The sequence below is a fragment of the Galeopterus variegatus genome, unplaced genomic scaffold (assembly GCF_000696425.1).
Source record: "Galeopterus variegatus unplaced genomic scaffold, G_variegatus-3.0.2 Scaffold265, whole genome shotgun sequence".
Lineage (NCBI taxonomy): Eukaryota > Metazoa > Chordata > Mammalia > Dermoptera > Cynocephalidae > Galeopterus > Galeopterus variegatus.
This window is the reverse complement of record NW_007726376.1, coordinates 385,140-397,302: the sequence shown is the minus strand read 5'-3', so window position 1 is coordinate 397,302 and position 12,163 is coordinate 385,140. Positions and strand designations below refer to the sequence as shown.

At 39.0% G+C, this 12,163-nt stretch overlaps 1 protein-coding gene across 2 annotated transcripts in view; it reads left to right on the top strand.

Moving 5' to 3' along the window:
- NXPE3 (neurexophilin and PC-esterase domain family, member 3) overlaps positions 1 to 12,163 on the top strand; it is a 45,031-nt gene that overhangs the window by 19,041 nt on the left and 13,827 nt on the right. For both annotated transcript variants that reach the window (XM_008566701.1, XM_008566700.1), the window contains exons 3-4: positions 907 to 1,661; positions 5,922 to 5,995. In XM_008566701.1, coding sequence (XP_008564923.1) covers positions 907 to 1,661; positions 5,922 to 5,995 — 829 coding nt within the window. The remainder of the gene's footprint in view (positions 1 to 906; positions 1,662 to 5,921; positions 5,996 to 12,163) is intronic.

Sequence of the window (12,163 nt, the reverse complement as noted above, 5' to 3'; positions counted from 1 at the left end):
AATTTGGATAACTGATATTTGGAATTTGAGTCTCTATTTGTTATAATTATTTGCTTTCTCTCCCCCCCACTTTCTTTTTTAAGTAATCATAGTTATTTTAAATTCCCAGTCTCATAATTCTAACATTCCTGCCATATCTGAGTCTGGTTCTGATACTTGGTCTGTCTTGAAACTGTGTTTTTTGCCTTTTAGAATGCCTTGTAATTTTTCTTGAAATCTGGACCTAACGTACTTGAGTGAAAGGTGCTCAGGTAAATAGGCCTTCAATGGTGTGGTAGCAAGATATGGGGAATAGGGGAAGCATTCTATTATCTTATCATTAAGTCTCAGCCTTTTAGTGAGCCTCTGCCCCTTGGCTGTGAGCTTCACCAGTGTTTTGATTTTTTTCCCCTCTTGGGTCAGACAGGATGGCTACAGTGAGCTAGAGCTGAGTATTTCCTTTCCCACATGTGAAAGGCTAGAGCAGGCTGTAGTTGGGTATTTCCCTTCTCCCAGGTAGGTTAGGCTCTGATAAAACCCCAGTAGGTTAGGTTCTGGTAAAATAGTTTCTCTGAGGGCAGGCTTTGTTAAGAAGAACACAATGCTCAGGCATATTTCAAAATGGTTCCTCTTCCCCTTCCCTTGCCAGAAGCTTAAGCAGATTTTTTTCTGATATTTACTGTGAGAGCCTGGTAGAGTTCCTGGAGGTAAAACCCGTGAAAGTGGGAATCCCTTTATGAATTTATTTCTCATCTTGATTTTATTGTTATAATAAAATAGCCCTGTAAAATTTGAGCTATAGTTTTTGAGACAATGTCATCCCAACTGACTTTATACAGGTATAAACTGAAGCAGAGATTTATTTGGTTGAATGAATATATACAGATTTACTGTAGTGGTGGTTTCTGTTTGTGTCTTTCATTTCAGTACTTGGACCATGAGACTGTTTCAGCCACATTCATCGACAGCAGTGGACAGTTTGTTTCCTCCCAGGTGGCAAGAATTAGCCAGAATCCCTACTGTGGTTATGAGCACCAGACCCTGTCCAGCTGGGAGCGCTTGGAGGAGGACTCCTTGCTGGCTGCTTTGCAGTGGCAGGTGCCTGATGTGGGCCCAGTCCCCTTTGTGAAGAGCACTGACCCTTCTTCCAGCTACTTTGTCATCTTGAACTCTGCAGGCTTCTTCAAGGTGGGAAGCCAGCTGGAGGTGCTGGTTCATGTACAGGATTTTCAAAAAAAGCCTAAGAAGTATGGTGGAGACTACCTGCAGGCCAGAATCCACACGCCCAAGCTGCAGGCAGGGGCTGTGGGCAGAGTGGTAGACTACAAGAATGGGTTTTACAAGGTTTTTTTTACATTGCTCTGGCCAGGTAAAGTTAAGGTGTCTGTATCTCTAGTCCATCCCAGCGAAGGGATTAGAATTCTCCAGCACTTGCAGGAAGAGAAACCAGATAGGGTCTATTTCAAGAGTCTCTTCCGCTCAGGAAGAATTTCTGAAACAACTGAGTGCAATGTGTGTCTTCCTGGGAGTCTGCCTCTTTGTAACTTTACAGATCTTTATACTGGAGAGCCCTGGTTCTGCTTCAAACCAGCGAAGCTCCCTTGCAGCAGCAGAATTAACCATTTCAAAGGTGGATACCTGAAGGGCCTCCTAACTGCTGCAGAGAGTGCTTTCTTCCAGAGGTACGTGCTCCTTGTTCTAGGGGGTATTTTGAGTCTAAGGGGGTATTAGGAGACTTTCTTGTTTTGGGTATGTATTCCTTATATCTCTCTGCACTTGACCCAATTCAGGAGAGGTGGTGAGTAAGAAAATAAACACAGACTTGTATTTCTGTTTGGTGTTTTAAAAGTGAAGCTTAGTGCTTATCCAAGTTCAAATTAAAGACCCTTTACCCTTGAATTTTTATTCTTTACCCTCATATCTATGTTTAACTTCAGAACATAGCATATATACACAATGGCTGTATAAGCACAGAACAGATTTTTAAAAACTTGTTCAAGAACAGGGCTGCTAGGGGTATAGTAGTCAGGCTCTTATTTTAGCTTTATGTCTAATAAACTAAAAATTTTTAAGTGATATAATATCAGTTTTTAAAATTATGTAACATTTGTCAATAGGAAAAAGACTATAAATATGGTAATGTTGCTGGGTTGACTTAGTAATAAGCATGAGAAGCCAGAAATACCACAGCAAACTGTGTTTTTTTAGTTAACAGTTGTCAAAATTATTACAGTATTGTGCTTAAATTTGTATTTTGAATGTAAGCATAAGACATTTTCAGCATAACGGTCAATATATGTAATAATGTGCAGAACAGAATTATGGAATCAATCAGTATGAATTAAAATTGGTGTTTTCTTCATTCCGCATGGTTTTGAAGTAAAATAATATTTATAGGAAATAAAAAGTTATAAAAGCTAATGGTTAAAAAGTACAGTTATTTGAAAGAATGTATTTTTTGCTCTTTAAACATTCCCTGGTAGAGAGGTATTTTTGTTGAGTACATCTGGGCACCCTAAAAATTTTCATATTTTATGTCCACTCAGTACTCAGTGGGGGAAAAGTTGCTATCATAAAGTTTGTATTTTATAGGAGCTCCTTAAATAAAACTCCGATTTTCTACTTCAGCTTTTGGTCATATCACGGTACATATATAGTGAACTCGTGCCATGCTTTTAGAAGGCCAGCAGAGGGAGCACTATTCTCTGTATTTAGTTTATTATTTTTGCGAATACTACTGTATTTTGTATGGCTCAGTACAATACTAAAACAAAATTAAACAAGAAAAAAACCCTTGAAGCAAAAACAAAAGTTTTAGTTTTAACTCCGGGTTCATATTTCAGACATGCTATTTACTAATGACTGTGAGCAGATTATTTTATATTTGTGCACTTTTTTGCCTATGTGTGAAAATTACTATTATTCCGTTTTAGAGTTGTGTTGAGCATACTTAATGGTCTAGCAAAGAAGAAGGAGCATAGTTTGTAATTTACTCAAATTCCATGTGGAAAATAGTGGGAGAAAGGTTAGAGCATTAAATTAGTGAAAAACTTAAAAATATTCCTGACACTAAGTCCTACCATTAAAAACAAAAAACATCTGTGAATCCAGAAAGATAAATAATGTGTTTGTCCCTGTCCTTTCTTCCATGTTCTGACTGAGGCTGGTTGATGGCACATTGTAGTAGAATCATTACAAAATTCTACTTACCTGGAAGTTTTCTGGGAACATGCTGTTTGAGATGGCACACGTTTTTGGAAACCAAACATTTGACAGAGTTCTAATAATTGATTTTTATTTTCCTATCCTTTATTCTGCTAAAGTTCTGAAATATTGCACCAGGCTAACTGAAAAGAAAAAGAGAAAGATTGGAACTGATCTGTGGGTGTATTATTTTGAGCTCATGGCCTGATATGTTGAGCTGATTGATGCCCATTTTTAACCTCTTTTCCTTGATGGCTCATAATCTTGCCTAAGTCAGAAAGAATTAAGAAGCTTAGCTTTGGCGTTCGGTTTCCTAAACGACAGTGGGCAACTTATGTGATGTCATCTTTGTTCTTTTTCCTTAAGGGAAAAAAAAGTGTTGGTCTTGGAAAGGATATGAGTACTTTGCTTAAAATATTCTATTAATATAAGGGAAGACCTTTTGAAAGAATTAGCTCATCACTTAAAAAGTTTCCCTTTGGGCCGGCCCGGTGGCGCACTGGAGAGTGCACTGCTTGGGAGTGCGGTGGCGCTCCCGCCGAGGGTTCGGATCCCATGTGGAGACCGGTTCCCGCTCACTGGCTGAGCGCGGTGCGGGCGCAACACCGAGGGTTGCAATCCCGTTGCCAGTCCCCAGTACGGGCGTGACACCAAGGGTTGCGATCCTGTTACCGGTCAGTAAAAAAGACAAAAAGGAAAAAAAAAAGTTTCCCTTTTGTTTTAGCATGATTTATACTTTCTTCTTTCTAAATTTATATTAAAAACCTCTTCAAGTCTTTAGAAACATTGCAAAAATAATAACCATGAATATCCGTATACCTTTAATAGATTTACCACTGTTAATGTTTTGCCACATTTGCTTTATCTTTCTCTCTGTATGTGTATGTGTTTGTGTGTGTCTGTGTATAATTATTTCCTCTGGACCATTTGAGAGTAAGTTGCAGACATGATGGCACTGTACCCCATGAATATGCATCTCTCTCTCTCTTTTTTTTTTCCATGACCGGTAATGGGATTGCAACCCGCGGTGTCACGCCCGTACCGCGACCGGCAACGGGATCGCAACCCTCGGTGTCGCGCCCACACCGCGCTCAACCAGTGAGCGGACCGGTCTCTATATGGGATCCAAACCCTCGGCAGGAGCGCCGCCGTGCTCCCAAGCGCCGCACTCTACCGAGTGCGCCACCGGGCTGGCCCTGCATCTCTTAAGAACATGGACTTTCTCCAGCATATAACCATAGTACAGCTATCACACTACAGACATTTATCATTGATATAATACTATTATCCAATATGCCACCTGTATTCAAGTTTCTCCAGTTGTCCCAATGATGTCTTTTATAGCTATTTTTTTTATTTGAACTAATCTGTGATCACACAATGTGTTGAGTTATCTCTTTGATCCAGAAGTGTTCGTTAGCCTATTTTATTTTTTCAGCATTGACAATTTCAATGTTGCTGTTTTGTACAATGTCCTTTCCTTTGGATTTACTTTATTGTTTCCACATGATTAGATTGAATTAAAAAAAAATTTTTTTTGGCAGGAAAATTTCCTGCAAATGTTTTTTTAGGAAAAAATATTATATAACTTATTATAAAATAATTATGTAATTATTAAAATTATAGAGAAATACATTATATTTCTTTTCCTTGCCATAAAACTCTAAGCTCACAGAAGTAGTTTATATGTGCTTTCTTAAAAGTCATGTCCTCTCTTAAATGTCACTTATCCTAGCTATGAAATTCTATTATTCCCTAATGTAGCCAGCCTGAGTACTTCCTTCATTGCTTGTTTTTGTCTGTCTCCCCCATTAGAATGTCAGTTTCATGAGGGAGGAGATGCTGTGTGTTACAGCCCTGGCATCTCAGATGGTGCCTGGCACATAGTAGAAGCTTAAGAATTATTTGTTGAATGAATGAATCTTTTCTGAAAATTGATGAAACAAAAAATCATGACTATACATTTCCATATAAAAAATTTGGAAAGTTAACATTTTATTTTTTTGTTTGTTTTTGGTCTAAGTTTAAGAGACCTAATTACTTTGCCCCAGTTTCTGGAATAGTTACACTGGGCTTTCAGTATTCTTCTCCTGGCCTCTGCCTTCCCCCAATTTTTCATGCAGCTCTCCAAAAATATTTACCGAGCATGGACTCTAAACAGGGCCTATGCTCAGTGCTGATGATACAAAGGTGAATGGGCACCATCCATCTCATTGAGGAATGTGTGTTTCAGTAAGGGGAATGACACTAAAGAGTCAGTGATGTTGAACAAAGTAGTGCATGAGTACCTATCTGGGGGCAAGCATTCCCAGTAGGACTCATCTCAGATTTGCGCAAGGCCTAAGGAATCTGACATGTGACTAAATGCTGCACAGATTTGCGACCTGAAAACTAGGTAGTGACAAAGTAGACATTTTTGTCAGTGTGAACCATTCTCTAAGAGGAGTAAGTAATTCAAAGCAGAATTGGTCATTTTGGAGTTTGCACTCTTATGTCTGGCTAGGCAGTATACAGTACAGTCAGAAATTAAGAGTCTGTTTAAAGTCCTCTACAGTTTATATATCCGTATAGCCTGCTTATCACAAGAGACCTGCTTTATTAATTATGTTAGAGTTAACATATTTCATCATAATAAGACTCTATGAAATCATGTTTATTTTTTCACTTGCAAATAAAGATACATAACTGAAATGAAATGTTCCTGAATCTAAGCTTGTGCTTTTTTATTTCTCTTAAAGTGGTATCAATATCAAAGTGCCAATCAATGCCAGTGGACCTGACTGGGTGACTGTGATTCCTGGGAGAATAAAAGGTAAAAAAGGAATGAGCTCGATGATTTGTTGTTTTTCTTGCTAAGTAGGTTGAGGCACTGTTGTTTCACTGATGTTGCAAAAGCTTTTTTTCCCCCTTGAATATGTCATGGTTACTTCATGGCACAACTGAAAATATTAAAAGAGCTGTTTGGTTAAAAAAAAATAAGTTAGACCTTATGTACATAATTCTGGGTTTTGCTGTTTATGCTCATGTAAAAGTTGTGTTTTCCTGCCACCCTACCTGCCCCATTTGGCTCCTTTCGAGCATGCTGTCCAATATGGTAGCTACTGGCCACATGTGGCTATTTAAATTTAAATTAATTAAGATTAAATAAAATTAAAAATTTAGTTCTTCAGTTACACATGCTCAATGTGGCTATATGTGGCTAGTAGCCATGTTGTATAACACTTTATTTAGAATGTATACATCATTGCAAAAGATTCTGTTGGACATTGCTACTCTAGAGATACTCAAGAAATGTGTGTGAAATTATCATGGAAATTTTAAAAATAAACAAAATTGGGTTGCTGAATAGTGGCTGTACTCAAAGTGTGGTCTCTGGATCAGCAGCATTAGCATTACCAAGGGACTTGATAGAATTGCAAATTCTTGGATCCCATCTCAGACTACTGAATCAGAAGCTCTGGCTGGTGGGGCCCAGCAATCAGTATTTGAACAAACTTTCCAGGTAATTCTGATCCATTGATAATAGGATATTATTAATATTAAAAGAATGAAACTGAGAGGAATAAATGTATGTATTATGTTTTTGCAGAACAGATATAATTAGCTATAGTGATTTTTAGAAAGAAAGGATGAACATTATTTAAGGAGGCTTATGCAGACGGTGGGCAAAGTCCTTTTAGCTGTTGAAAGCATGCTAATCAATAGTATTCTACACAGCAGATGTTGTCAGCCTATTTGCCACAGGGTCTAGGTATATAATAACACATGGATCAGGGAGGGTGGGTATTAGCTGTAGTATGCCTTGTGTGAATGAGAGAGAAGGAACTGAGGAGCAGGGACCATCTCAAGGGGGCAGCCTCTCTTCAGTTCCTGCTGGCTTTGTTACTGTGCAGAAACACACCCATTGTGGCCAGATCTGTAGATTTTTTTCTTCATGAAAAACCAGTAGTCTTCATTTTTAAATGTGATATCTCTGGGTTTTAAACTATTGTCATCCAGTTCAGAACTTTAAATATGTTGGGGCCGGCCCGGTGGCGCACTGGATAGTGCACCGCTTGGGAAGCGCGGCGGCGCTCCCGCCCGAGGGTTCGGATCCCACATACGGACCGGTTCCCGCTCACTGGTTGAGCGAGGCGCGGGAGCAGCACCGAGGGTTGCGATCCTGTTGCCGGTCCCTGGTCCGGTACGGGGGCAACACTGAGGGTTGCGATCTGTTGCCGGACACGGAAAAAGACAAAAGACAAAAAAAAAAAAAAAAATATGTTGTATGGCTAAATAAAATTTGTCTGTGGCCCAGATGCAGTCAGGGCACTGCTAGTCTGTATCTTGTTCTCCACAATTACGTGCCACAAGAATTCCTAGTCTTCTAATGGAGAGCTCTATTTGATTAACTTGAACCAGATGAATTACTAATTTTGGAAGACACATATGAAACACCATTAATCAAAATCCTTATCTTTTATCTATCTGGGCCTCAACCCATGACCACGATGTCAGTAGGCATGGTGTCCCTCAGTAGCACTGCACTCTGTACATTCTCCCATGTCTGACATCCCTAGGAGGCCCATCCCACCACCACATCTACTTATTTCCACCACAGCCTTGACTGTCTGGCTTGTCCACCTTGTGGTGTCCCTGGGTGTCCCGTGAGATGGCTGAGTGGGAGGCGCTTTGGATGGTTTACCTGTACCTGACTGGTCTTGGAGCTCAGCCAGGAAGTGGTTGTGGATTTGTGATGTACTCTTCTGGTTAGAGAGAAGACAGATTCAGTAAGTAGTGAGGCTTTTGATGGATTTTTAGAGGAAGAAAGTAACTATGAATCAGTAGGAGCAGAATAGTCTGGGTTTGAATGAGAAAAAACATCTTGTAGCAGGTACATAACTGGAAAGAAAAAGGCTATTGCTTTACGTAGTATCAGAGGAGCCCAGCTTGGCAGAACTTCATTGAAGTTCACTCTAGTGACCAGCTGGGGGCACTCAAAGATTCTAAATCAAAGCCTCATATTTTTTCTTTCCTTACTTTCCTCCTCCTATGCAAACATTCTGCTTCTGCTTAAACTTTTACCCACTAATTTTAGCATTCATTAGATCTTGCCTGTAGCAGAGATTTCTGTGGGTTCTATATCTTTCATTCTTTTGACATTTATTAGTTGGAATTCTTCCATAAGGAAGAGTTGTCCCTTCTTCCCCATAATAATTACTTATATTGGTATGGACTCATGATTATTTTATTCTTTGGGTTATAATCCAATTCAATTTAATTTTTTTTCTCTTTTTGGCTCATATTGTTCCAGTTTTGTCAGTGGGGAAAATTTTCTGTTTGGCTTCTGTGCCCTTTTGACATGCTCTCATCCTTTTTTATTTATTTATTTTTGAGCATTTCCTTACTTTCTGTCACCACAGATATTTTATGCTTATCTTGTATTTACTCTGCCCCAGCCCTAGAAGAGTTCATAATCTTTCCATTTCTATTATTTCACTTATGAGTCCTATATTTTGAAGTTTTTTTACCTATGAAATTTTATTTATGTATTAGCTAATTAATTTCCGTACAAGGTAAAATTATCCTAAGATGCATATTTCAAGATGAGCAGATTGCTTGAGATTGCCAGTGCTATTGCTGTGCTTGGGTATAATTTCAGTCAAGAGCAAAGAAATACAGTTTTTAATTAGAGTAGAATACCTTACCAATGGCAAGTATCTAGTTTCTGACAGGCTTTCCCAGTGTCAGAATTACTGCTGAATTTTGTGGCCTCCAGATTATCACAGCTAAAATGGCTCAGTCAGGGGCATTGACGGAATCTAAACTCATCAACAACTTGAGCTCATATTTTTTGGGTGCAGCTTACTGAGAGTTTGGGATAAGACTAGACCTACTAGCAATAGTATAGATACTAACGTTTTTGTAGCCCTTTACTGTTTTTATGTATTTATTGAGGTATATCCTATAAACAGTAGAGCACACAGATTATAATCATGTAGTACAATGTATATATCTTTGTAACTGTGGTAGGCCAAACACTAAGATGACTCCCAGTGATCTAATCCCTTGTATAATCCTCTTCCCCTTGAGGATAGGAGGGACTTGTAAATATGATGGGATATCACTCCTATGATTTGATTATGTTATATGACAAAGTTGACTTTAAGAGAGAGATATTATCTGACCTTATCAGATAAACCCTTAACAGGGACCAGGCTCTTCCTGAAGAGAGAGATTCAAAGTGTGAGAAGGATTCCATGTGAGGGAGATTCTTTGCTGCTGGCTTGAAAGAGGGAGGGGGCCACATGGCAAGGAATATAGGAAGCTTCTGGGAGGTGAAGAGCATTCCCTGGCTGATAACCAGCAAGGAAATGGAAAACTCTTTCTTAAAACCACAAGGAATTGGATTTGGCCAGCAATTTGAATGAGCTTTCTGAAGGTTCTTCTGTAGAGAACACAGCCCTGCTAGCACTCTGATTTCAACCTGTGAGACCCTGAACAGAGAACCCAGCTATGCCATGCCCCAGACTCCTGAGCCACAGAACTGTGGGATAATAAATGTGCCTTGTTTTTAAGGCACTAAGTTTGTGGTGATGTGTTACACCGCAATAGAAAACTAATAAAGTAACTACCATCAAATCAAGATATAGAAAATTTAGAACATACAAGATATTTCGAGTACCCCAGCATAGCCCTTTATTATTAAAAAAGTGCTTTCACACTATTATAGTATTTGATTTTCATAATACTCTTCAAAGTAACTAGTAGCTTACCCACTTTATAGATGGTGAAATCAAGGTCCAGAGACTCATTTATTCAGTCATCGTTTTTTTTTTTTTTTTTAGTTTTATTTTATTTTGTCAATATACAATGTGGTTGATTATTGTGGCCCATTACTGAAACCTCCCTCCCTCTTCCCTCTCTTCCCTCCCTCCCAACAATCTCCTGTTCGCTTGTTGTATCAACTTCAAGGAATTGTAATTGTTGTGTCTTCTCCCCTCCCTGCTAGGTTGTTAGTGTATTTATTTATTTATTTATTTATTTATTTTTAGCTCCCACAAATAAGTGAGAACATGTGATATTTCTCTTTCTGTGCCTGACTTGTTTCACTTAATATAATTCTCTCTAGGTCCATCCATGTCATTGCAAATGGCAGCATTTCATTCTTTTTTATAGCAGAGTAGTATTCCACTCTGTAGATATACCACATTTTCCGCTCATCTGATGATGGACATTTGGACTGGTTCCAACTGTTAGCTATTGTAAAAAGTGCTGCAGTGAACATTGGAGAACAGGTATACCTTCGACTTGATGATTTCCATTCCTCTGGGTATATTCCCAGCAGAGGGATAGCTGGATCATATGGTATAGATCTATCTGCAATTGTTTGAGGAACCTCCATACCATTTTCCATAGAGGCTGCACCATTTTGCAGTCCTACCAACAATGTATGAGAGTTCCTTTTTCTCCGCAACCTCGCCAGCATTTATCATTCACAGTCTTTTGGATATTAGCCATCCTAACTGGGGTGAGATGGTATCTCAGCGTGGTTTTGATTTGCATTTCCCAAATGCTGAGTGATGTTGAGCATTTTTTCATGTGTCTTTTGGCCATTCATATATCTTCCTTTGAGAAATGCCTATTTGGCTCTTTTGCCCATTTTTAATTGGGTTACTTGTTTTTTTGTTGTAAAGTTGTTTGAGTTCCTTGTATATTCTGGATATTAATCCTTTGTCAGATGTATGTGTTGCAAATATTTTCTCCCACTCTGTTGGCTGTCTTTTAACTGTGTTAATTGTTTCTTTTGTTGTGCAGAAGCTTTTTAGTTTGATATAATCCCATTTGTTTATTTTTCCTTTGGTTGCCCATGCTTTTGGGGTCCTATTCATGAAGTCTGTATCCAGTCCTACTTCCTGAAGTGTTTCTCCTATGTTTACTTTAAGAAGTTTTATTGTCAGGGCTGGCCCAGTGGCGCACTGCTACAGTGCGCCACTTGGGAGTGCGGTGGTGCTCCCGCCGAGGGTTCGGATCCCACATACAGACCGGCGGCTCACTGGCTGAGCGAGGTGCGGGCGCGACACTGAGGGTTTCGATCCCGTTGCCGGTCCCGGTCTGGTACAGGCACGACACTGAGGGTTGCGATCCGTTGCTGGTCACGAAAAAAGACAAAAAGGGGGAAAAAAAAAAGTTTTATTGTTTCAGGGTGTATATTAAATTCTTTAATCTATTTTGAGTTGATTTTAGTATATGGTGAGAGGTATGGGTCTAGTTTCATTCTCCTGCATGTTGATATCCAGTTATCCCAGCACCGTTTGCAGAAGAGGCAGTCTCTTCCCCAGTTTATAGGCTTGGTGCCTTTGTTGAAGATCAGATGACTGTAGGTGTGTGGGTTGATTTCTGTATTCTGTATTCTATTCTATTGATCAGTGTGTCTGTTTTTATGCCAGTACCATGCTGTTTTGGTTATTATAGCTTTGTAGTATAGTTTAAAATCTGATAGTATTATGCCTCCAGCTTTATTATTTTTGCACAGAATTGCTTTGGCTATGTGTGGACTTTTGTTATTCCATATAAATGTCTGGATAGTTTTTCCATTTCTGAGAAAAATGTCATTGGAATTTTGATGGGGATTGCATTGAATTTGTATATCACTTCGGGTAGTATGTACATTTTCACAATGTTGATTCTTCCAGTCCAAGAGCATGGGATATCTTTCCATCTTCTTGTGTCCTCTTTAATTTCTCTCAGCAGTGGTTTGTAGTTCTCATTATAGAGATTTTTCACATCCTCGGTAAGCTCAATTCCTAGGTATTTTTTTTTTTTGGTGGCTATTGTAAATGGGCAGGCTTTCTTGATTTCTCTTTCTGCATGTTCACTATTGGAGAATAGAAGTTCCACTGATTTTTGTGTGTTGATTTTGTATCCTGCTACTGTGCTGAACTCTTTTATCACTCTAAGAGTTTTTTTGTAGATACTTTAGGCTGTTCGATATATAGGA